This window comes from Mirounga leonina, unplaced genomic scaffold (genome assembly GCF_011800145.1).
Source record: "Mirounga leonina isolate KUSES-001 unplaced genomic scaffold, KU_Mleo_1.0 Mir_321, whole genome shotgun sequence".
Lineage (NCBI taxonomy): Eukaryota > Metazoa > Chordata > Mammalia > Carnivora > Phocidae > Mirounga > Mirounga leonina.
In genome coordinates this window covers 627,776-654,126 of record NW_023270680.1, presented here as the reverse complement: position 1 = coordinate 654,126, position 26,351 = coordinate 627,776, and the positions used below count along the sequence as shown (strand labels likewise).

The 26,351-nt window shown below is 49.3% G+C and overlaps 1 protein-coding gene across 6 annotated transcripts in view; it reads left to right on the top strand.

Moving 5' to 3' along the window:
• PRKAG2 (protein kinase AMP-activated non-catalytic subunit gamma 2) overlaps window positions 1-26,351 on the top strand; it is a 177,928-nt gene that overhangs the window by 120,034 nt on the left and 31,543 nt on the right. For 2 of the 6 annotated variants that reach the window (XM_035029842.1, XM_035029845.1), the window contains 2 exons: window positions 126-195; window positions 18,097-18,200. In XM_035029842.1, coding sequence (XP_034885733.1) covers window positions 126-195; window positions 18,097-18,200 — 174 coding nt within the window. Of the gene's footprint in view, window positions 1-42; window positions 196-18,093; window positions 18,201-26,351 lie in introns of those variants that run through there. The other 4 variants (XM_035029841.1, XM_035029843.1, XM_035029844.1 and 1 more) reach the window with 3 other exon arrangements.

Here is a 26,351-nt window from a genome sequence, read left to right as displayed (position 1 = left end):
CCGCCGCCCGCCCGGAGGCCCCGCCCCGCGCGCCCCCGCCCCGCGCCCCCGCGCCCCCGCCCCGCGGCCGGGACGAGCGCCGCCGAGCGCGTGCTGATCCCTGTCCTCCTCCTCCTCCTCCTCAGGCGGCGCTGGCGGCGGCCCCGGGACCCGCGGAAGCCGGCATGCTGGAGAAACTCGAGTTGGAGGAAGAAGGTGAGTGCCCCGCCGGAACGCGCTCCGTGCCGTCGCCGAGGGCCGGGGCGCGGGGACCGCCGGGGCGCACGCCCGGAGGCCGTGCGGGCCGTGGCCGCCCGGCGAGCACGGCCGGGGATGCAGACGCCGAGCCGGCGCCCGGGGCGTCCGCGGTGGCCCGCGCGCGGTGCCGCTCGCGGCTGGAACCCCGGCCGGGTTCGGGAGGCGGGCGGCGCCAGCCGGCCACCCGCCCCGACACCGATGGGCGGCCCTTTTGTCCCTACGAGCCGAGCTCGAAGGCGAGCAAGGTGTCTTGCAGCGCCACGGTACACGTAGAGGTAACCCCCCGACTCTGTCGATGGCCCCCCCTTAGATAACAGCGACTGGCTCCCTTATCTGTGTTTCCGAAAATACCGCCAGCAGGGTGTGTCTGCCGGTTAATGGGGAAAGTTGAGTAGGAACGCCAGAAGCGGCTTAGTGCCTTGGTTTGGAGTTCAGGTGACCCTGTCACTCCCACCATTTCCGCCGCCTCTTCTCTCACTCGGTTCCTCTTTTTCCTGCCCTGTCCTCGTCTTACTTGCCTGGATCTTGTCTAGAAGCTGTTAAAATATGCAGGGGCGCGTTGGCTCTCTGGCAAAATTAGTATTTTAAAACGGAATAGGTGAGCGTTCACCTGGCCCTCATTTGGAAACTGTTAAAACTGGAAGGGGATAAGCTTGTTTTTTGGCAGAATTGACATTTGAAGTGGAATATGATGAGCCCAAAGTCGAAAAAGAACTTCGTACAAGATGTTTGACAATTTGAGGCGTTTATTTTGAAAGAACCCCACACTGCCTGGTGTACTTGCGTTATTTACTTGGTGACTTGTCTTTTTGCTGAGAGTATTGATGGAATAAAGCTCCTGGAACAAAGAAGGTGCCATGTGGATGCTGTGCCCTGTGCCAACTTCACTTTAACACTTGTGTTCATTTACAGTCAGGCGATCACTTAAATAAGCATACGCAGCCGAAGATGAGAATGTTAACCAGACAGTATTAGGCCAGTACCTACATTTATTTTATGTTTTACGTTCCCTGCAGCATTTCACAAATACGTTAGCTGGAAGATAATGCATGCGTGGTAATTATCGTTAAAAGTCTGCATCCGTATTTATTATTAACCAGCAGTTACACGATACATTTCAGAATCTAACTGGGACTTAATTTGCATTTTATCCTACTGAAAAATAATCCAGTATCTTAAATCGAATCCACCCCGTTACTCATCAGTTCCGTGTGGCAGGTCAAATTTTGACCACTGTCCACAGGGCAATATGGTGTGTCTCCCTTTGAACTGAGACTTTGAATGTCTAAACCATGGGGGTTTTCTTTGTCCCTGAGATCAGTAACGATGAGAGTCTATTGCATTTAAACTTTCTGCAGATTCATGTGAGGGCAAGAGGAGAGTGGAGAGCAGATGTGTTAGCAAGGTGCCCACAGTTACGGTGAAGAACACAGTCCCAGCTTCACGTCTTAGCTCCATTTCCTATTCAGCTCTGTGACTTTGGACAAGTTACTGAACTCTTCGGTGCCTTACTTTCCCTTTTTATAAAATGGAGCTAATACTGGGGTGTGTTGAGGATTAAATGAGATAATTTGTGGAGTGGTAATACAGTGTAGACCCACAGTAAGTGCTCTGGAAATGTTACTATTATTTTTTAAGTGCTATTAACCACTTTACTGAATTCATGGACTTTTTAAGGCTTTTATTATTAATGAATCTTAATATAGAGATGGTTCTCAACATGGATTTGATGGGGGGGCGGTTTCTTACTTGAGATTTATTGATTTAATTATGTTGTATTTCTCAAAGCTGATACACAAGCCTTGTTTCTTTTCATTGTTTCTGCCAACATAATGAATGCGAAGTATTAAACCTAAGCATCTAAGAAAGGGATTTCCTGTTTTCTTCCATCTATTTTTATCTATATTGCTGTCATTACTTTAAAGCATGCTGAATCCCACAAATAACCCTGTCAAACTTTTCTAGATTTTTAAGGAGGCAGAATGTTAAGCACTCGCTTGGAAGCCGTTAGCAGAGCTGGAAGAAGAACTAGTGTTGGCGTGGTTGTCTAAAATGCTGCTTTGTTTCTTTTGAACTTTATATTGCTTATTCATCCATGGTATGGAAAAACTGAATATCAAGCAGAATCTTACATTTATTTGGGGGTGTGGGGGGGGGAGTCCTAACAGTTTAAGCCATTACACCTTTAAATATCCTGTGAACTGAGGTGTTAGCAGCCTACATGATAGATAGCTGTTGAATAGATCCTCATTAAATCTTTAAATTTCCTTCTTATCCAATTAATGTTGTAACGTATGTATGCCTTGCACTCTGGACACATTGCTTAGATGGAGATACATTTGCTACACACAGAAACACATGATGACTAATATTTTTGTTATCAAGTATTTTTCTATTCCCTAATAAATTATAATTGATACTATATTTGTTAGAAACAGTTTGGGGGCACTGGTGAAGTCACAGTCATCTTTTAAAATGTCATTTGCTTCTGGGAAGGAGGAAAAAGCTGTACCACGAATCACCATGCCTGGTCACGGTCATCTTTTGCCTGGGTTCTGACACCAGTGGCCTGCCCACTCTCTGCTGCCAACCCTTCTCCTTATTACACTCTGACGGAGGGACCACTCCTTTACGGGAAAATCTTTACCACTGTCTCCCGTCTATATATAGGATAAGTGCGTGCTTCTCTTCTTCTGCAGCCTCACCGCCTCCTCCCAGCCATACACACCAGTGATCAGAGAGTGTTCTGTGCCAGAAATCACCAGAGATCTTTTTAAGAGGCAGATACTAATTCTGGGGGTCTGGGGGGTGAGGGGGGGACCTGAGAGTCTGCATTTCTGCCAAGCTTCCCAGTGCTGCTACTTCATAGACCCCTCTGTGAAGAACAAGGCTCTAGAACAGGCCTCGGCAAACTTCTGCAAAGGGCCAGATGGTCTCTGTCTCTGTCACGACTCCCCAGCTCGCCCGTGCAGCAGCTAGGCAGAAAGCCACGGAAGACCAAACTCAATCCAACAGACTACACTCCAATGAAACTTTATTTAAAAAGCAGGCCGGTGGGGCGCCTGGGTGGCTCAGTTGGTTAAGCGTCTGCCTTCGGCTCGGGTCATGATCCCGGGATTCTAGGATTGAGCCCCGCATCCGGCTCCCTGCTCGACGGGGAGCCTGGTTCTCCCTCTGCCTGCCATTCCCCCTGCCTGTGCTTGCTTGCTTTCTCTCTCTGTCAAATAAATAAAATCTTTTAAATAAATAAGTAAATTAAATTAAATACAAAGCAGGCCGGATTTGGCTCCCAGGTGTAGTTGGCCAGATCCCTGCTCTGTGTACCTCTCGTGGTCTCTGTACATTGGATGTCCCATCATACTGTGGGCAAGACCTCCTCTTCCTCTGTCTCCATCCTGCCAATCTTACTGATGCATCACCGCTCTGCCCAGATGTTGCCCTCTCTTTGAGGCCGTCCCCCTAAATCCCTTCTGTGCGTCTTTCACAATCCGTCTTGCTGTTCCCCGTGCCTGAGATGGCTGGCGCATCGTAGGTGCTCAGCAGTGTTGGGACTCCTAGTGAGGACAGCATCTCCGTAAATGTTACTTTATGGGAGTGTTGGGAGGCCTCCATGGTTCTGCGTATGCAAAGTGATGAGAACAGTGCCTCACCCATAGCAATCACTGGATGTGTTTGCTTTTCCAGTTTTTTATTCACATGTCAATCATTTATGTTCGTTTTTATCAGGATTAATTGTCTTGGACTTATTTAATGGCGGGACCAAGCACAAGTACTTCGTAGGGACCTAAACACAGCCCAGGAATGCTTTCCGAAGTAGATAAGTGCCAGCCATTCATTCGTGATTAGTAAATCTATAATTCTGGCACCACTTCAAGAATTTAACAGCCCCTTGGAGCTATGTGTGTTATCTCCCAGCTTCCCTCTTGTCCCTTCAGCTGTCACAGACTCTTCGCTGAGTTCAGGTTTTCAGTAGCTTGCTGTGGATGTCTCGTCCCACTTAGCTGGCTCTCCCGCCAGCTTCTCCCCTCTTACCTTGCCATCTGACTCTTTCCTGATCCCAGACCACCCTTGCTGTCCTGGCTGTCCTTCTTCACCCTCACAGCATTTTCCAAAGCGTAATCTTCAGAACTCACCTCCAACTCATTTTTCTAGCAAGGCTGGTCAGCTGAGCCTGCACGGATCAAAAGTATGTAAGAAACAGGGGCCACCTTTTTTAGGAGGGAAGCCATTATTTTTCAGTCAAGATTCTCGGAGTTTTGGGCGCCTGGGTGGCTCAGTTGGTTAAGCGACTGCCTTCGGCTCAGGTCATGATCCTGGAGTCCCGGGATCGAGTCCCGCATCGGGCTCCCTGCTCGGCAGGGAGTCTGCTTCTCCCTCTGACCCTCCTCCCTCTCATGCTCTCTGTCTCTCATTCTCTCTGTCTCAAATAAATAAATAAAATCTTTAAAAAAAATAAAAATAAATAAAAATAAAAAAAAAGATTCTCGGAGTTTTAGGCCCAATTTGGTAATGAAGTAGCTGCATCCTCAGATAATCCATAGTCTCTTGGGGCTTTGCCGGCTTGTTTTGTTGCTGCTGTCGTTGTGAGTTTTCTGTCTAAAACAAGGCCTGGCACTTGGTGAACTTGAACTTTTCCTTCTAATTCAAAAATACGGCCTAAAGCAACTACCAGCCACCCTATAAAGAGAACCAAAATTTTGTGCCCACTCAAACTCGTTCATTCTGAGCTGGGGAGCAAAGTGAGCAAAGCTTGGTTCTTGTCAGGGGACAGAAGATCTTAGATGTCACAGTGGTTTGTGGCTCTCCAGAGGGCCACAGTACATGAACAGATACACAGTGTATCTGTGGCATTAAAATTTCATGGGGGAGGGACAGTTAAGAGGGAAAATGTATAAGAAGAAAGTTTCAGAGGGGGATTGGACGGTGAAAAAGTTTGAGACACACTGCTCTGACTTCAGGGAGAATTGTCTGTGTTCTTGTGGTAACTACAGAGCATCCCCGCACCCCCTTTATCACCAGCCCTAGAGCCGCTGCTCAGTGAGGCTCAGCTGAGTCCACTTGGTCGGCGCTGGCGCTGATGTGAGGAGTGCTGACCTCTGGTGGTAGAGAGGCCCCTGTGACAGGCTTGTCCTCACCCCTCCGCCGCTCCTCCGTAATGATAAGATTATTATAGATTATTGGAAGGCTCTGATAATCTATCATCCAAACTCTGTGCTTCCCTACTGAGTTTATATCCTCACCTTAGACAAGAGATTTTCTCTTAATTATAAAAGTAGTTACACTTTTATGAAACATTTACAATTAAAATTTTTCTTCTCCAGCTGGCCCCATACTTAAAAACTTGCCATATTTAATAGATTTTAAGGTATGCGTTTTCATATCTCTGAAGTCAGGCTGTAGCTTGACATTTGATGGTATCTCAGATTTGATGAGATAGAGTAGTCATCTTGTAGACTGGGGAGGTTTTGTTTTCTGAAATGGAAAGATCTTGACTACTTGAAATAAAGAGGAGAGTGCAGAAGACTGGGGGGCATTGGAGGGAGGGGCCTGTCTCCAGGCTTCACAAGTAACTGGAAAGTCATCAGGAGCTGAGGCAGCATTCTGCATGCATCTCTCCATGACGGATGGATCTCCATGACCTTCCCTCTCAAGACTGACTTTGCCTGCTCCTGGGTGGCACTCAGCTCCGACCCCACCAGTGCGCGGGCCATAGTCCAGACCCGCGATTCACACGGCGGGGTGGTGGCCGGGGATGGGCCCAGCCTACAGCTCTGTGTGGGCCGCAGAGTCCCCGAAAGATATTATACAGCATCTCTGTGACTTTAAGTTTCACCTGTAGGTTTTAAAGAGGGGAAACTCAATACTACAGAGCATTTGGAGTTTACTTGAAAGAAATGGAAGATTTTTTATATCCCTTTTTTGTGGTTCTCAGAACCAGCCTGTATGAAGCGTATCGAGTACTGTGTTCACATTTATCAAACCCTCAGAGCAGCCTTGAGAGGTAAACATTTTTATCATCCCTGTTTTATAGAGGAAGAAATCAAGAAAGTCAGAAGAGAGGGTGCCTGGGTGGCTCAGTTGGTTGAGCGACTGCCTTCGGCTCAGGTCATGATCCTGGAGTCCCGGGATCGAGTCCCGCATCGGGCTCCCTGCTCGGCGGGGAGTCTGCTTCTCCCTCTGACCCTCCCCCCTCTCATGCTCTCTCTATCTCATTCTCTCTCTCAAATAAATAAATAAAATCTTAAAAATAAAAAAAGTCAGAGGAGAAATAAATGACCTTGGGGCCGTATCTAGGAAGGTGGAGAAGCAGGATTCGAACACAGTCCTGTGCTGTGAGCCAATGTGCGTAACCAGCACGAAATCGTCTTTTATTCGGAAATCCTCTTTCTGTTTTCCCACCTCCCGTAACTCGCTTCCGCCTGAGCCCACGAGGTACTTGCCAGTGTCTGCGTGGTGCAGACTCCGCTGGACACCTGTCACGCCTCTTCTTGCTTTGAGCCCTTCGTGACGGTCCGCAGGGACGGCCTCTGCCCGCGCCCCAGAGCACCCTTGCAGGCCCCTCACGCACAGCCGGCGGGTGGCCGTGTCTCCTCGATGGTCTTTACTCCTCTTTCTCGAGCACCGGACGTTTGCTCGTGGGCCTTTGTGTTCCACAGCCTCGCTCGCTGCCGTCGCCTTACGGACCCTGGGGCCTGTTGCCCAGGGTTTGAACCCCATGGGTTTAATCACCACGATGCTTCGTGACTGGCGATGCCCGAGCAGACACCCCGAGCCCCCAGTTGTCTGCTCGACACCTCTGCTGACCCCGCGGTGGCCTCTGGGTTCTAGCCTCCTGCGCCCCGTCCTCCCTGGCTTTACCCGGCCGAGTTGGGCGAGCGGCGGCCCGTCCATCGAGTTGTTGTGTTAACCGGCACGACGCTCCGGCTCGCTCCCCCTCCCACGTCCTGGGGACGAAGCCATGTCACTGTCGCCACTGTCACCTCTGCCAGCGCTCGAGGCCAGGCTGGGGGTGGTGCTGCTCCCCGCATCATCTCGGCCCTCCAGTCGGGAGTCCCCGCCACCCTTAGAGGTATTTTATCATGTCGCTCCCGGGCTTGAAAGCCTTCGGTGGTTCGCCTTTGCCTTTGGGCTGGAGTCCACATTTCCTCACCTGCTCTCTGCTCTCTGCCGTCCCCCGGCGCCCCCTCCGCACCTCTGTGCTCACGTCCCCCACCGCCGGTCCTCGGCCGCCCCCCTGCCCGGGCTGGTCCTCCTCTCCCCTTGGCCACCTGCTAGTTTTCTTCAGATCTCAGCCCAGGCTTCACTTCTCTGGGGAAGCCTTTCCCGAAGCCCCAGACGGGACTTGATGGTCCTCTCTTGATCCCTCAGGCTTGATGGGGGCTGCGAAGGAGAGAGGCAGTTACCCGTGTTTCTTGGTCACTGACTTGTAAGCTCCGTGAGGATGGGGACTGCAAACTTACCGCTCGCCATGTTTCAAAGATACGGTGATGAATGAGACTTCGTTTTCAGTACATACTTGTTCCATATTTGAACATACATGTATACGTGTGTGTGTGTATGTGTGTATTACGTGTATATATATTTTAAAGGTTTTAACTCTTACTCCGGCACGTAAGCTCAGTGTATTTCAGGTCATTAGAGTTATTTCTTATAAAGAAAGAAGGCATCTCTGTGAAAGACTGAGAGGAAATCCATCTGCCAAGTTAATGTGTGCCCCTCACAGAGCAGTGACAGCTGGGGGCATGCGGGGAGGACGAGGACTCGGGGTGCCGCCCAGAGGTGCAGAGCCCCCCCCCCGATATGGAGGCAGAGCTCTCGGCGGCAGAACGACGGCAGCAGTGGGTGGAAACGGGGTGGCTCGCTTACGTAATCTGGTAACTGAGGAACACGTCTTTTAGGTCTTTCCTTTGTGGCTGGGATTGCAGTGGTACTGACGTCAGAGGAGAAGCAGCCTCGCTTATCCCTGACAATAGAAGGGCGGGGGAGTCAGTTTGGGGGAGGAAACTCATTTGGGGACCTTTTGGTTAAATTTTTGTCACTTTTTAATCTGTCCCACTCGAGCTGTTTCCTGTGAATCTGCATTTATGGAACTGCCTGATTCATGGTTCTACATTGGTCGTTTGTAACTAACGCTAAGCTGTTACCAGCAGTTTATAGATCATAGGCTACTTTTTTTGATGGAGTGTCTCATCATCCCAATAAGATCTCGAGAAGACACGTGTCCGCACTCTCACGTGCTTATTTACACCCTGGTTTGTTCTCGCTTTTCCCACAACTTCTCTAGCTTTGGAGCAGGTGTATGGCGTGCCCCCTGCCCCGAGTTGTGTGTGTAATTAGCATCATAGTCAGAGTTGGTTTATCCCCATTCCTCAGTCACCCTGCAAGAAAGACGGTGTTATCCCCATTTTACAAATGAAGAAATGCAAGCTAAGGGCATGAAGTGGTTTGCCTGAGCTCACACAGAAGGCGGTGACAGTTCTCATCTAGGTTTCGTCCAGCCCTGCCCTCTTCTTCCTTCTACATTCTCTCCTGCCGGACCCCAGACTACCTGGAGTTCCCATTGGAGAAGACCCACCTGCTGCCTGCCAGGCCTGAGGGAAGCCCCAGAAGCCTGGGAGCCTCTAGACGGATCTTCTGTTAGTGCCTTACTCTGCAAATGATGTGCCGTGTTGGAAGTCACCAGAGGGTCCGCTGCGGAAGGATCCACCATATTGCTAAACCCCAAAGATGTGCGTGCTTTCACAGACAGATGTCCAAGCTCTGGCAAACTGTAGTGAGTCATAGGGGTTGGAGTAGCGTTCTGTCTGAATCTCAGACTGCAGCACGCCGGTGTGGGACTCTGCTGACGCACAGACTTCAGTTCACCTGATGGAATTGACTGCATTGGGCTGCCATACTTGTGACTCAAGATGATTTGCTGAATATATTCATGTATCTCTTTTCCCTCCTAAAATCCTACTGAAAGGCAGCAATCAATGAAATGGAATACAAAACGTAGTCTTGCTCAACACCACCAAAAGCTTACTTCTTGGAAGAGACCAAAGAAGTGGGCAAACCTCTGTCAAGTCTGTTCAGGAATGTAGTGAGTGAAAATGCAAATTTCAGAAGTGGGGGGGGGGGGTTCTTAAATTAAAAATGCAAAGATTTAGGAAATAGCATTAAAAGAAACCTGAGTATAGCAAACTATATCGATAAACTTAGAACTCTTTTAAGTCACCATAAAAGAAATTTAAAATTAGTTGAATTGTACACTTTAAATAGGTGAACGGTATGGATGTGAATACTATATCAACAAAGCTATTAAAAAAAAAAAAGTAATGAAAAGTCCTCAGTCTTCCTCTGCCTCTGCAAAAGAGGCCCGGTGTCCAGCCCGTCAGTGGGTGCATTCTGTAAGGCCTTCAAGGAGCGGTTAACATGGAGGCAATTTACTTTATTCAGGGGCATAGAAAAAGATGGCAGCTTCCAGCTCATTCTGTGAAGCGAGCTCGACCCTGACATCCAAACCGGTTGATGGCACACACAGAAGAAAACAGATGACTTAACCTGGCCTTGAGAATATGGGCAGAGCTCGAGTACACATCAGCAGGAGGAGCCCCGAGCTGCACGGTAACCAAGCAAGGTGTTGTCCCGGAAATGTAAGAAGACCGCAGTTTACTAAGAAATCACCAAGGAATTAACATCTGCCAGTTAAAGGAGAGGAGCTTCTGGTCATCTCAGTAGATACCAAAATAGCACTAGAGCAAGGTCAGCATATGTTCCTTTAACAAAATCCTTAGTAAGCTAGAGGGAGAAGGAAACGTCTGTAAGTTGCTGGAAACCTACTTGGTGGAAGGTGCTGGTGGCCGCGAGGCAGTTGCTGGCATCGTCCCGGTCAGCGTGGCCCCATCCTGCCGGCGTGCCGGGTGCTCGGGGCTTGATCCTTACCGCGGCCTCAGCGGAGTAGTCTGTGTCCTGAGAACGAGGGAATGTTGGCTGGGGTGAACATTTCAGTCGTGTGGCTCCCAGAATTCAACATGAAGCCATTTTAAAGTGAACGGGAGTCACGTGTAATTTCAAGGTCACGGCTCTGTCTGTGATATCCCTCAGGCATTTATTACAGCCGGTTTTGAACTAGCTGGAGAGACTGTGTGCCTTTACCCACCCACACTTATTTCCTCCTGAGTCTTTGCCCTTCCTGGAAGAGCCCATGCACTTCCCCCTCGGTGGGGACTCGCTGCCCGTACGCACCAAACCGAATGCAGAAAGAATGGAGAGAAAAAAATCTAATGCACTTCCTTTATTTTGCTCCCTCTTAACGAAAGTAAGATCCTAGTTCTTGGAAAAGACCAATAAGGGGGTAAACCTTATACTGGTAAAATTATATTTAAGCATTGACTTTGTTAACATTTATGTTTCTAAGCACTTCAGGAAAACTTACATGAGTCTGGGCTTTCCCATATACTTTAAGTTCCATGTTCCCCATTTTTGCTTATTTCTTGCTCAACTATTTTAAATGGTTTTCTAAAAAATAAAAGATAGCATATGTGTATAGTAAACTTGTCTTTCAAAATGTAGAATAAAGAATAAAAGATACATTTTTAAAAAACTAACATTGATCTGGGGCACCTGGGTGGCTCAGTCGTTAAGCGTCTGCCTTTGGCTCAGGTCATGATCCCAGGGTCCTGGGGTCGAGCCCCGCATCGGGCTCCCTGCTTGGTGGGAAGCCTGCTGCTCCCTCTCCCACTCCCGCTGCTTGTGTTCCCTCTCTCGCTGTGTCTCTCTCTGTCAAATAAGTAAATAAAATCTTTAAAAAATTAAAAAAAACTAACATTGATCGTTTGTGCAATTACAATGAAATATCTATATATTAAGTTAAAATTATGGGGATTGGAAATGAGTTGGGGCTTTTGGTTTCAGGGGGGTTTTAAGTGAAGTTTGGGGTGATTTGTGAATTTTGTTTTAAAATGCCTTCATCGGGGCGCCTGGGTGGCTCAGTTGTTAAGTGTCTGCCTTCAGCTCAGGTCATGATCTCGGGGTCCTGGGATCGAGCCCCGAATTGGGCTCCCTGCTCAGCGGGGAGTGTGCTTCTCCCTTTCCTTCTTCCTCTCTCTCCGCTCATGCTCTCTCTCTTTCTCTTTATTCAAATAAATACAAATCTTTAAAAAAATAAAGTGCCGGGCACCTGGGTGGCTCAGTTGGTTAAGCGACTGCCTTCGGCTCAGGTCATGATCCTGGAGTCCCGGGATTGAGTCCCGCATCGGGCTCCCTGCTTAGCAGGGAGTCTACTTCTCCCTCTGACCCTCACCCCTCTCATGCTCTCTCTCTCATTCTCTCTCTCAAATAAATAAATAAATAATCTTATTAAAAAAATAAAAATAAAATAAAAAAATAAAGTGCCTTCATCCTGGGGCACCTGAGTGGCTCAGTCGATTAAGCATCCAACTCTTGGATTTGGCTCAGGTCATGATCTCAGGGTCATGAGATCGAGCCCCGCGTTGGGCTCTGTGCTCAGCAGTGCATCTGCTGGAGATTCTCTTCCTCTCCCTCTGCCTCTCCCGCTTCTGCTTGCTCTCTCTCTCTTGCTCTCTCTCTAAAATAAGCAAAGAAATGCCTTCATTCTTACACACTCAGCTCTTTGAGACGTGGTTTGGATCTGTTGCTCTGACCTGTGATGACTTGAAGAGCAGTGTCGAGTTGTGGTAAAGGAAGGAGGTGGCACGAGGCTCTCAGTCACGCGTGCGCATGTGTGTGTGGCAGTCATGTGTGTGCGTGCGTGCATGTTGCAGTTATGGCCAAGCAGAGCCTCTTCTCTGGGTGGCTGGACAGTAGCTTGAAGAGCCGGCCCCCAAGGAGAGGCCACTGGTCCCTTTGAGAGCCTTCCGTCGGTCCTGTAAGGCCCAAGGCCCCACAGCTCTAAGCTGTTAATAGACGGGCAGCCAGGGAGGATGCCCAGGGCTGACTGAGGGAGGACAGCACACCAACAGGAGCAGTCCCTCTCTCCTGTATGGGCTTGAGTGACGTCCTCCGACTGGGAATCCGTAGAGAGGTTTGCTGGGAACTGGCTGGGTTGGGTGCCTTTCTGGTGGCTCGAGAAGCTACAGTCTAAAAAGGAAGGCAGACCCATAGCTTTGGTACAAGGCATACGACGACTCCAGAAGTGAATTACTCACAAAGCACTAACGGGAATGTCAAAACGAGCAGTTACTTCTGACTTGAGGTCCTCCGAGGAAGGTATTCCGGGCCCTTGAACTCCACTTGGAAGCTGCATCAGTTTCCTGAGGCCCCCACCACAAACTGCCACAGACATGGCAGCTTTGGAGAGGGGAGCTTTATTCAGGGGTTGGCGGCGTGGGTCCCTTCCGGTGGCTCTGGGGGGGCGTCTGTGCCCTGCCTCACTCTCAGCTTCTGGGAGTTGCCTGCAGTCCTCGGCATCCCTGGGCCCATGGCTGCATCACTCAGGCTCTGCCTCGTCTTCACATGGCCTTCTCTCTCTCTGTCTCATCTTCTCTGTTTTATGAGATCAGGGGTCTTTGGATTTAGGGCCCAGCCTAATCCAGGCCGATCTCATCTCAAGGTCCTTACTGTAATTACATCTGCAAAGACCCTTATTCCAAATGAACTCTCATTCTGATGTTCCAGCTGGGCATAGATTTTGGGGAGCCACTTTCAACTAACAAAAGGCAGGCAGGATTTCCGTCGGCCAACATGGGAAGGGAAAGCGCGCTCACAGAAGAGAGAACAGCATGAGCAAAGCAGAGGCAGAAACCCAAGGGGCACATTCCCAAAGTTCAAATTCCCAAACTTCAAAAAAGCCTTTGAAAAGGAAGTATCTGTGCGATCTGAGAGTGGACAGTTCGTGGGGGTGCGGTAGGAGAGAGGCTGGGAGGGTAGGTGGGGTGAGGTGGCTGGGAAGCTCCACTGATGTGCAGTGTGGTGCAGTCGTGAGGGCTTGTCAGAGGGGTGTGCGGTCAGATCCGCTCGAGGGCAAACGCTTGCTTTAACGCGGTCCTACCTGGCGTGTACGATTGCTTGCATTTAAACTTACATACTGCATTCTCAAATTCTTTTGCCGGGACGCCTGGGTGGCTCAATCGGCTAAGTGTCTGCCTTCGGCTCAGGTCATGATCCCGGGGTCCTGGGATCGAGCCCCGCATCGGGCTCCCTGCTCAGCGAGGAGCCTGCTTCGCCCTCTCCCTCTGCCTGCCATTCCCTCTGCTTGTGCTCTCCCCCCGCCCCAGCAAATAAATAAATACAAATCTTTTTTAAAAATCTTAAAAAAAATTATTTTGTCAACCTTCAGAAATTAAACACTTGGACGTACACTTTCTACTTCCCAGTAGTGCTTGTTAACAGCTCCCTCACCTAGCGGTGGGTTGGCGTGCTGTTGGAGGGGTGGTGGGCTTTCACATCAGTCCCCGAGCAGGTTCCTCTCATACCCAGGAACGCCAGTGCCCGTGTAATGCTCTGTAATCCTGCTTCTGGCCAGTGACATAAAAAGCCAGAATGGAACCCTGATAATATCTTAACCCCAGTTATCCTTTGAATAAGGGGGGTTTGAACTTCTTACATTCTCAGAAATTTTAATAATGCATTCCAAACAACCTGTTACTGTTGAATGGTTTGGGTTTTTTGGTTTTTATTCTTTTTTTCTTTTCTTTCTTTCTTTTTTTAAAGATTTTATTTATTTATTTGAAAGAGAACAAGTGGGGGGAGGGGCAGAGGCAGAGGGAGAAGCAGGCTCCCTGCTGAGCAGAGAGCCTGGTGGGACTCGATCCCAGGACCGTGGTTCCATGACCTGAGCCGAAGGCAGACGCTTAACCAACTGAGCCACCCCGGTGTCCCTTTTTTTCTTTTTAGTTTAACTCCACATTACTCTTATTTTCCATTTCATTGTATCTCTTCAGTTGTAATTTGAAACTTCATAGTGAAAATAATACAGATGGTGCCACGTATAATCAGATTATACTCAGGCGCCTGGGTGGCTCAGTCGTGAAGCGTCTGCCTTCGGCTCAGGTCATGATCCCAGGGTCCTGGGATCGAGTCCCACATCGGGCTCCCTCCTCAAGGGGAAGCCTGCTTCTCCCTCTCCCACTCCCCCTGCTTGTGTTCCTGCTCTCGCTGTCTCTGTCTTTGTCAAATAAATAAATAAAATCTTAAAAAAAAAAAAGAAAGAAAGAAAGAAAGTTTATACTCAATGTAGGGAAGCCTTGACATTTTATAATAGTTCACTTTGTTTTCCTAATTTAAAATACTAATACCTTTGTTCTTGGTATGGTTTTGTTACAGCAGTAATAATCTCTATCCTTATTACAAACCAAAATAAATTTTACTATAATTTGTTTTACATATTTACATTTACATATTTAACATTTTGCTTTCTTTGGTCAGGCTTCTTACATTTTAAAAAAATGTTGTAGGTCCTTCTCCAAAGCCATACTAACTGTGAGGAGCAGGTCAGATTCCCCAGCCGAGGGGCTTCCTGCCAAGTGCCTCCAGGGATTCCTCAAGACCATCAGAACAAGGAAGGTCCGGGAAAGTGCCTCAGCCAAGAGGAGCGTAAGGAGCCATGGCTGAATGTCATGTGCTATCCTGGAGGGATCAAAACTGAGCAATTCTGAATAACGAATGGAATTTGTTCGTCATTATTTTACCAGTTTGTGATCTGTAACAAGTACCATGCTAATAATGTCAGACTCTGGTGATGGACGAAACATGTCCCCCCCGTCATGGAGACTGGGGTGTGCTCAGAGAGCGAGGGAGCCCCCTCACACCGCCTTCGCTGACTGAAGTGGCCCTCACCGAGGAGATCCCAGAGAGCCCAGCTCTCCACAGACTCCCGGCTGACGTGGAGGCCATGTGTCTGAGCAGGGAAGTCTGGGCGGCGGGGGGGGCATGCAGGAAGTCAGAGCAGGGCAGAAGGCTATCCGAACTTGGAGCATGCTCCCCAGCAGCACACAGAGCTGTCGGGGGGGTGAACGCCGCGGGGGCTTCCTGACGCAAATAAGTATTTGTCTGATACAGACAGACAGATAATTCTGTACAGAATAATTCCAAATAACGTATGGAGATGCTCTGTCCTCAAGGAGGTGGAGCCTAGCTCCTGACCTTTCAGTAAGGGCTGCACATGGTGACTTTCTTGCAAAGACTGCAGGACAGAAGGTCAGAGTAACCAGAGTGCAGAAACCTGACTGACACTACCCGAGCCAGGCGATCCGGGTGGTGAGTCATGTTGCCACAGGTGCCCTTGCTATGGTGGGTTGAGATGGCATTTGACCTTTTGGTCTCCCTCCCAAGACACATCACCCCAAGACTGAGATCATGAGAGAAGGATCACACAAATCCAACTGACCAGCTTTCGGAGAACCACACAGAGACCATAGGCAATAAGTGGTTATTAACTAAATTCATTAATGTAGTAGATGAGCAAAGTCCTGGCCATTCAAAGGAGTGATCGGCCCAGAAGGAGAAGAGTTAGAGCTGCACAGATCACTACAAATGAGATGTGAAGTGACTGCTGATGAGAAGTATAGGTCGAGGTCCGCACGTCTTCAGAGGAGGAGGTCGTTAAACTTCCTTGCCTTTCTGACCCAGGGTTGGTTGTCCGCCCAGGTGATCTCTCATGGTCCAGGGCTTCTCCTGCCACGTGGCATATATCCGGGTGCCATCGTTCTCCACCAGCACGTGGGCTTGGAGGGCAGAGACTGCCTGTTGTGTTCACCTTCACATCTCAATACCAGGGACCTTGCCTGATGGAGCGCAGCACTCCACAGGCCTCTGTCCGACGTGTGCGTGCATTGATGAAGCTGCAGAGTTCTCTCGGGAAGTGTTGGGGTCCTGGATGTAGGTTTAAATCCTGCTTCAGTTTAAATCCTGACTTTAGGCCAGCTCCCCAGCTTCTCCTCATCTCAGTTTGCTCCAATACGTAAAGCGAAGAAGTTAAGGCATACCCCTCAACGTTGTTATGTAAATTAAGTGAGGGATACGATATAAAAATGCTTGGCCCATAGTGAACATTCTGTGGACAATACGGCATTTGAGGTTGGGTTGAAATTGGACAAAGTGTAGAGAAGGATGTTTAAGTTAAAGCAGAATGGACAAATACAAGAAAGTGAGATTAGATACAGTCGGGAACTTCGCAGGGAGCTGTTTGCCTGGACATGGGAACAGGAGGTAGAGGAATGAAGAGGTTCATGGATGCTAGACCAGGATGGCCGACTCTTGCTCAAGCAGGCAGGGAGATGCTTGAGAAGGAACTGGCCGGGAGGTGCGTGGAGCAGTAGGGTTATGCATTCCAGGACCTGGGAGAGCAGTCAGGATTGGAAATAGAGATTTGGGAGTGTTTGCATAGTTTGTCATGAAATTGGCAAACCAGGCAGCGTATGCGGAGCGTTTACTGTAGGACATACAGGGGATAACGAGCCCCTTCCACAGTTGAGGAACTTGGTTAGTGTCACGCTGTCCAACACTTACTTTGGTAATTACTAAACAATAGTTTTTTTCTTCCCAGATATTTCCCAGATACTCTCAGTCTTCCCAAAATGTACAGATCAGTGTGGGCTAAGTGAGGTTGTCGAAGAAGTCCCTTGGAAGTAGTATACTTTACCCTCAACCATGAAGGCCGGTTAGGAGTTGGGCCGTTGCTGGCGGGGGCGGTGGGTGATCATCCCGGATAGGAACGCAGCTTTGGAATCGAGGCGTCCAGGTTTAAATTCTGGTTCCACAACTTCTCAGTCATGGCCTTGAGCACAGTCTAGCACAGGAGGGTTTAACGGGGCCAAGAAGAAATGGACAAAATGTTGAAGATGGAGGAGACAGTGGTTGAAGGCCCATGGAAGAAGAGAGCCTAGCGTCTAGGAGGGATGAAGAGAAGACATGGTGACTGGACGCGCACTGGGGTGCGGGCCGTGACCTGCGAGGCTGGGGTGTCGGAGGGGCCACACCTTTCAGGCCGGGTCTCATAGGCTACACCAGGGATTCTGTCTTTTTTGAAACCCATTGAAGTGTTCTCAGCAGCGGAGTGACGTGATCAAATGTGCATCTGGCAAAACCATTCTGGATGCAGTGTGGACAGCTATTGAAGAGAACAGGACTGAACGCAGAAAGACCAGTTAGGAAGTGAGGGCATTTATCAGACCCAGGCCAGGGGCCGTGGAGGTGGGGAGAAGTGGATGAATTACAGAGAGATTTGCGATAAACTCTGCAGGGCCCCATGATAAACCGGGGAGGGTGGCAGAGGTCATGTGATGAGGAGGAAGCCCAGATTTCTGCATCATCGGTTGGATGGTGGCACCACGCCGTTCGCTTATAAATATGCTGGAACCCCCACGAATCCTTGCCATCCTTTTGCCAACTGTCACTAACATTTACAGAGATTTAAAGAATCTGTGTATCTGTCCACATAGTTACCGTTTTCAGTGCCCTGTCTCCTTGGGTAGATCCGTATTTTCATTTAGTGTTTATTGTTATGTATTCATTTGTTTATTTATTTGTAAATTACGTGTTTCTTTATTTTTAGTAATGCTGCATCCTGTGACCTTGCTCGACTCATTTCTTTTAGGCCTGGGAGCTTCTTTTGTCGATTTCTTTGGTATCTTCTTTGTAAAAAAAATCATGATCTGCCAATAAAGACAGTTTTGCTTTCTCCTTTTCAGTCTGTACGCCTTTGTTTCTTTTCCTTGCCATACTGTCCAGGTGAGGATCTCCAGGGCGGTGTTGGATAGGATCTGCACGCATGAGCGCCCTTGCCTTCTCGCGCTTATGGGAAAACCTGTCACGGTGTCCATAAGTCTTTCGGCCACAGGTTTTCATACGTGCTCACCAGCTGATGAGCAAGCCCTTCGTTGTTGCTGATATTTGCCTTTTTTCTCTCCTTTTTAGCAGAAGACTCAGAAAGTGGTGTTTACATGCGCTTCATGAGGTCACACAAGTGTTACGACATCGTTCCCACCAGTTCAAAGCTTGTGGTCTTTGATACTACATTACAAGTAAGTGTGCACGGTCTTCACGAACTGCTGTCACGCCGTCCGCGTGGCTCTTTCGTCGGGGAATTCACAACCAGCGACACCAGCAGACATGTCGGGTGTCGCGCTGAGCTTTTGTCTGCGTTCTCCGTCCCCGTGGCAGCCGTGGAAGGAACGTGCTGTTACTGTCCTCTTTCTCCAGATAAGGAAAATCGTTCTAGAGTCATTGAACTGAAATCACAAAGTTTAGTCCACAAATCCTAGAATTTAGTGACTTAATCCACAGAGCTGGTGAATGATGGGGTCTGCCTGGTATGTTAGAGCCTGAGTTATTAACCATTAACCTCTACCACCTCCCTCCGTATATCCTGATCTTTTTTTCTCTTAGTTATTTAGTAGAATATGTAATAAATTAATTTTAAAGAGCACTGTTTAAAAAAAAATTACTAAGGTAGATGATCTCTCGAGAAAGAACTTTATTGATCTCTTTGAGCAGAAAAAATTGAACCTTATCATTTTGGTATTAAAATTTGCTTATTGCAGCTCATTTTATACCCATATGATGTACAATCATATATGAAAAGTCCTAAATGATACATTCACTGCAACGATCAGGTTACATCCAACGTGATAAATATGCATATACACGTAGGGATCTAGTATCTGTGGTTGTACATAAATCTTTACAAGGGAGTGGCTTCACTTGTGCTCCCAGAAGCAGCCGCTGACCAGGAATTCATGGGGAGTCGGTGCTTTATTAGGGTGTGCTCCCGGGAGACCCCCTGAAGGACTGGGGGAGAACCCGGAGAGGCAGGAGCCCTGCCAGGTTGGCCTCAGCTGGCCCCTCGGCAGGACGTGGTAGGGGAAGGTGCCCTTGTGAGCTCACCCCTGCCTCTCCATTCGTCCAGGGCTGTCCTGGGAGAAAGGTGCCCAGACTCGGCCAGCTCTGCCCCTTGCTCCAGGGCCGTCCTCATCCCTCCCTCAGCCTGGTCTGCGGTCTTGCCAGCAGCTTGCCCCTGCGGCCTGCAGAGGACACCTGGGCTCTCAGGGCCACTTGGCCTGCAGTTGGTGCCAGCTACACAGGACTCTCAGGAATTGTTCTTGTTTAATTTCATTTGCCAACTGGTTTTTTGTCATCATACAGAAATACAACTGATTTTTGTAAATTGACCTTATATCCTATGACTTAGGTAAATTCACTTCAGACGAGGTAACTTTCACGGTTTCTCCTCAACCCCTAAGATTCTCTGATTCTTTGACACAACGAGGACAGGAAAGCATCCAGGACACTACTATATGGGGAACGTGACAGACAGCAACTTCGGAAAATCTAGTCTTTACAACTGTAACCATAGATTTCATAGTAAAAGAGCTAGAAGTTCTCAGTTCCCAAAGTAAAGAACTACTTGGTCAACCCCTCTCACCTTCGCTCCCATTCCCCAAAAGGCTCACTACTTTTTCAAGACCCAGATCTCCTGACCCTGGGTTTCCCACCAACAGCAAGGTCAGTGATGGCTGGTAAGACCTGTGTCTGCTTTCACTCCTACTCAGCTTGTCCCTTGCCACGGAATTGACTTTCTTCCGAATTTAAAATTTAGCCGAAGTTGGGGGATACATGAAAAATGTGCTATTTTTGTGGATTGTCGGAGGCCCCTGATCCAGTAATGTCACTTCCTGAGTTAATAGGAGCTATGTGTGCATCATCCCCTGGCGGTCGTGAATCTTGGGAGGCTCTTGGCTTTGAAGGAGCTGAACCTTATTACCAGGGAAATAGGGGGGTTGGGGGTTGTCATGGGTGGAGCAAAGTTAAACATGCATTTGAAAGGTATGAGTAGAGTATTTTCTAGATGCAGACTGCAGTAGTAGTCGTCGATACATCTCGAGAGCAAAGAAAGCTTGTAGAGAACACCACACAGGGATGACAGAGTACCAGAAACAACCCACATATCCTAAGAGATTGGTTCAATAAATCCTGGTGTAGGCATCTCATGGAATAATACCACGTAGCCATTAAGAAGAACAGAAGAAGTGTTTGTCAAGAATATGTTTTGGGGGGCACCTAGGTGGCTCAGTCATTAAGTGTCTGCCTTCGGCTCAGGTCATGATCCCGGGGTCCTGGAATCGAACCCCACGTCAGGCTCCCTGCTCAGCCGGAGTCTGCTTCTCCCTCTCCCACTCTCCCTGCTTGTGATTCCCTCTCTCGCTGTCTCTCTCCCTCTGTCAAATAAATAAAATCTTTAAAAAAGAAAAAAGAATACGTTTTTAAGTAAAAAAGCAAGTTGCAGAAGAAGACACGTATTATGACCACATTATTCTGAGGGTACAAGTATCAGAGTCCTAACTCCTAGATGCACCCAGACCTGGGAGATGAGCACAGACGCATGGAGAAGAGTGGAGTGAAAGGCTCCCCCAGACGAGAGGAAAGAACAGTCTCGGACAGTTTCAGCCTCCAGCTTCTGTCTCTGAGAGGCCGGCTCGACTCTCCATGGTTGGGTTTGGCAGAATTCTCATTTCATACCGGAATTCACTGGGGACCAGCGTCCATCTCTCCGTCCCGACCGAGCGGAAAGCAAACGCACGGCCTGCGGTCCTGGGGCCGGCGTGCCATGAGAAGCGTCGGTAAAGCAAGCCAGTTTCTCCTCGTCGGCAGCGGTTTGTGAGGGGCACCCCGAGACCACGGGCGCAGAAGGAACAAGGGGAGGCAGCCCCGTCCCTGACGCACCGTTGCCACTTGCTGACCGCTGGCTGTGCTGCTCGGCGGTCAGAGGACAGCCCCCCGCCACCCCGTTCATGGTGGGAGCTCGGCGTCTCACGGTTCGCTCCGTCTCTGCCAGGCCCAGTAGCAAGCCAGGAACTGTTTCTCGGAAGGACGGTAACTGCCTACAGGAGAAGGCATGGTTTCTCGCTGCTGCTTTTCTCAGCCCCCGACGTGTGCCCTAGGGGTCTCCTGCTGGTGCTCCGTGGGGCTTCGTACAGGATCCCTCGTGTGGACGCTGCTGGTGACAGGCCCGTGTGGACGAGGAGCCTGGACTTGCTGCCAAGCCTTCCCTTGCTCTGGTCACTCTGAAAACAATCATGGGCCACTCGGCGAATGCGTCAGGGTAGCCACTTGGTGCGTGTTGCTTCCAAAAGACCTCCCCCTCGATGTGTAGCTGGCAGGGTGTGTGCAGAGCAACAACCTGAATTTCCCTTGCAGGGGCTGTTGCTAATGCTCCCAGCCTCCCCTCACCCTGGAAACTCACCCTCTGACGTCCTTACGTCTCACGGGGGCATCATCTGGAGTATTGCTTCTTCCTGCCCGTCAGCTCCAGTCAGCACGATACCCTCAGCGTCGTGGACCAGGGTGGCGTGCGGAAGGTCTAAAGGATGAGCGTCTCTGCAGACGCTTGAAGGCAGAGAGCAGGAGGGCAGCGCAGCCTCCAGGCACGTGGCGAGGGGTCCCGTGCCAGGTCCAAGCAGAGACTGCTTCTGGGGTTCCTTGAGAGTCGCTGTGGAGAGAAAGTATGTGTCCGGGCAGTCGTGGCAGGTCCCCCAAGATGCCACATCGGGAACAGTCACCGCAGCTAGTCACCACGCGATCGAGTTGACAGTAATTCACGGCTGATCCAGAGACAGTCACAGGCCAGACAGGAAAGGCCTGGAGCCGAGAGACAGCAGCTTCTTACGTGGCCCCGTGGAGAAGGAGGATGTGTCCCAGCCCTTCCAGAGAAGCCTGGTAGTTCAGAGAAAGATAGGAGTTAGTGCTTTCAGATTCTAAACAGTGATACCTCAGGAGTGATGAGAGGCTCAAAAACAAATAAAACTTCCCAAGATTGGGGGGTTGGGGAGCATCAAGAATTATGCAGGCCTTCCCTCACAACGGCAGTATGACTTTTTTAGCAATACTCTTAACAAACAATAACTATTTTTAATAGAATGTTTGTTCTAGAGTAGTTTTAGATTTATAGAAAAACTGTGAAGTGAGTCTGGACTTCCCAGGCACCCCATGCCCCGGTTCCCCCATTCCTGCCATCTGTCATCAGTGTGGCAAACGCTTGTCACAATTCACGAACCAGTATTGATACAGGATTATCACCTAAAGCCCATAGTTCATTCAGATTTCCTGACTTTTTACCTAATGTCATTTTTCTGTCTGAGGATCCCACCTAGGCTACCCCGTGACACTGGGTCACCACATCTCCCGAGGCGCCTCTTGGCTGTGGCCGTGTTTCAGACTTTCCTTGCTCCTGTGGTCTTAACGGTTTTAAGGAGCACTGAGCAGGTCTTCCGGGGGAGACCCCGCTGTTGGGATTTACCTGATGTTTTTCTCACCGTCAGATTGGGATTATGCGTTTTAGAAGGAAGACCACAGAGAATAAGGTGCCACTTCATCCTGTCCTACCAAGGGTGCGTACACTTAGTACCACTGTTGACCTTAACATGGGTCACCCGGCTGACGTGGTCTTCGTGAGGTTTCTCCGCATCTGTGCTGTCCTCCTAGGAAGTTATGGGGCACAGCACATGCGTGGGGTGCAGGGCTGCGCTCCACCCCCTGAGAGCACGGTAGATATGTAAGTTAGTTGGAATGCCTCTGCAAGGGACGTGTTATTTTTTCTCTCCCACTTATTTTTTTATTCAGTCATTTATGTCAGCACAGATTTGTGAACATATGTATCCTATTCAATTATGATCCATCACTATTTTGTTGCGTAAACTATTTCAGTCAGTATAACTTTTAATAAAACCCAAGAGCAAATGAAGGGGGGAAACAGGCAGGCATCCGAGTCACTGTGGGCTAAGGCCAAGTTCTTAGTAAGAACACCTAGAAAATAAAGAAGGAAGAGCATAGTATTAAAGCAAGCTTAGAGAGGAGCATGACAAGGAGGAGCCACCCAGGATGGTCTTAAGTGGGACTCGAATTGAGGTCCACAAGTGGGAGAGGGTGCAGGGCTTGCTTATTTCAAAAGTAAGAAGGGGGGGCGCCTGGGCGGCTCAGTTGGTTAAGTGACCAACTCTTGATTTAGGTCATGGTCTCATGGTCGTGAGATCGAGCCCTGCGTCAGGCTCTGTGCTGCGTGTTTAGCCTAAGATTCTCTCTCTCCTTCTCCCTGTGCCCCTCCCCGCCACCCTCAAAAAAATAAATAAAAGCAAGAAGGAATGAGAGAGCGAGGCCTCTTGCTTGGGATTTGTGCTGCAAGTGCCGATAAAGAGAAAGTAAAGCTCTTCAGCTCTTTTTGTACTTTTTCCCTATCAAGGAAAATGATCTTCAAAATGGAAAAAATGCAATAGATGGTGATTAGAGGAAATTGAAGCCTGAGATGGGTGTAGAGATTATGTGAGGGTGCCTGTCTGCACTAAACCAGTTTGCTTTCTGACCCAGATGAATCACATTCTAGTGCAATAAAGGGACTTAGAAAGCAGATTGCCAAGCTTGGTGATATCACAGGAACTGTGAAGAGTGTTCTGGGCCCCAGGCTAGAGATGAAAAAAAGAAAACAGATTAAAAAAAAAAAAAAAAACACAACAAACCTGTGGGTGGGGAATGTGGTGCCAGTCCCAGGTAAGATGTGTGAATGAATTATTAGTAAGTCAAAGAAGTAATCTCTAGGAACCTACCATGAATTGACAAACACAGGTCACAGAAGTCGAGCCCGATTTCTTTTCTGGGCAGTTCCATAGGTGAAAGCAGGACAGGCATAGCTCGGTTCCAGCTAGACAGCTGACAGAGCCTGGCATGGCGCCCCGATGGAGGAGACATCGAAGCGCGGTCTGTCGGCTCAGTGAGTGAATCCACGGCTCAGCGTGGACCTCACGAGAACTTTGAGGGTTTCCGGTTGCGTTGGATGCCTCTTGCACGCCATTTTAAAATCCTCTTTCGTCACCTGTGACTCCAGCCACCCCTCGCCTCACTCAGGGACAGTGGGGTGGCGCCTCAGCCCGGGCCCGCCGGCATACCTCCAGCCTCCTTCACTAGCGGAGGAGAGAAGCCAGTGGAGAAACGCCTCCACTTGCACCCTCGGGTGGAACTGAGCCAGCCTGCCCGTGCTTGGGGCCATGTCAGCCGCCCATCGGCAGTGCTGCTGGCTCACCTGCTAGCCGTCTCACTCCCATCCTCCACACCTGCTCCTCGGGAACGGGCAAGCCAGGCTCTGCTTTCTGCGGAACCCAAGCCAAGAAACAGGATTCTTTTCCTCTCAGTTCATCAACGTTTGGGACAATGACTTCAGTACTGACTTTGCTGATGGTATCACGTACTTCACAGAGGACTTGAAACTAGGGGGATAGCTAAGAATAAAGGACAAAGATTCCTCGGGGCACCTGGGTGGCTCAGTTGGTTAAGCAACTGCCTTCGGCTCAGGTCATGATCCTGGAGTCCCGGGATCGAGTCCCGCTTCGGGCTCCCTGCTCGGCGGGGAGTCTGCTTCTCCCTCTGATCCTCCTCCCTCTCATTCTCTATCTCTCATTCTTTCTATCTCAAATAAATAAATAAAATCTTAAAAAAAAAAAAAAAAGACAAAGATTCCTCAACAAGCTACATTATTCTTAGGACCAGTGAGTGAATAAGTAGATGGTATACAGAACGAGGGACATGATAGCATATCAGTGTTCCAGAAAAGAATAAAAGTGGGGGCCGAGAACTGTGCTAAGAGTGGGGGGAAGAAGACACTGTGGCCCTGCCCGCAGCAAGCCTGCACTAACTGGGGAGGACGCCTGCTCAGCCCCACAGGCAGCACACTAGGGACCCGTATATGGGTTTTCAAAGAAGGAGATAGGAGTAGCTCCAGGGGTCAAGTAGTATGAAAAGCTTACAGTAAACACGGCAGCTTGTGTCCCCGTTCCTCACGCTCTTGTCACCCTGCCCAGAAACAACCAGTTCAGCTGTGAAACCTAGACTGGACTGCCATGTTACCTCAGTTCACGGACTTCAGACGTGTTTTACTTCCGGTCGGGCAGATGGGGGTTCCTGCTCCTTGCGTGGCCTTCCTGCCCCCATCGTCCCAGCGTAGCCGGGTCTCAGGTGGCAGTGAATTCCTTCCTGGCTGTCCTTATTTTGACTGTGTCCGTTTTATTCACTGCTGAGCCCAGTGGAAACTAGTTGTATTTACGTTTCCTTCTTTGTACAATTCAGTACACCTTCTGACTTCTGTGGTCAGACCTGTCGGACATGTTTTCAGCTCCATCTGGAGCCACTCCTTCTGGGTCCTTGGTCCTTGGTCTTCCTGCTCCGGCTTTCACTCCCCAACCTGCTCATCACTGTCTCCTGAGGCCAGGAATACCTCCTCCCGCTCCTCCATTGCAACACCCATCTTTGAACACAAGCTTTCTGCTTCTTTGATTTATTCCCTCTTTTGCGGGGGGAGCACATTTTTCCGTAGCTTCTATCTTAGCCCACTCGGGCTACCGGGCTACTCTAACACACCAGCACAGCCTGGGGGCTCACATAGCAGGGACTGACTTCTCACAGTTGTGGAGGCTGTAAGTCCAAGGTGGAGGTGGTGGTCAATTCAGTTCCCCGGGAGGGCTCCCTTCCTGGGTTGCAGATGGCTGCCTTCTCACTGTCCTCTCAGGGCAGAGCTCGGCCACTGATCCCATCATAGGGCCCCACCCGAGTGACCTCATCTAAACTTAATCACCTCCGAAAAGCTTACCCCCAGATACCATCAATATTGGGAGTGAAGGCTCCCACGTATGAATGCTGGGGGGACACATTCAACCCTAATTCTTCCCATGGACAGATGTACGGGAGGTCATTACGTGAAATTTTAAATATCTGTATCTACCCTACTCACTGTGTAGACTGCTGTGTATAGAATTCCATAATGAAAATAATTTTTATTTAGAAATTTGAAAGCATCATTCCACCACTTCTGGATGCAAGTGTTAAAGAGAAATCGGTTGTGACTTTTTTTTTTTTTTTTTTTGTATTTATTCATTTGAGAGAGCGAGAATGAGAGAGAGTACATGAGAGGGGGGAGGGTCAGAGGGAGAAGCAGACTCCCCGCCGAGCAGGGAGCCCGATGCGGGACTCGATCCCGGGACTCCAGGATCACAACCTGAGCCGAAGGCAGTTGCTTAACCAACTGAGCCACCCAGGTGCCCCGGTTGTGACTTTTTAAAATTATGCTCCACCTTTACATGAGTTTTCCCCTCTGAAACTTTTGGGATTTTCTCTTTATATCTGATACTCCAGAATTT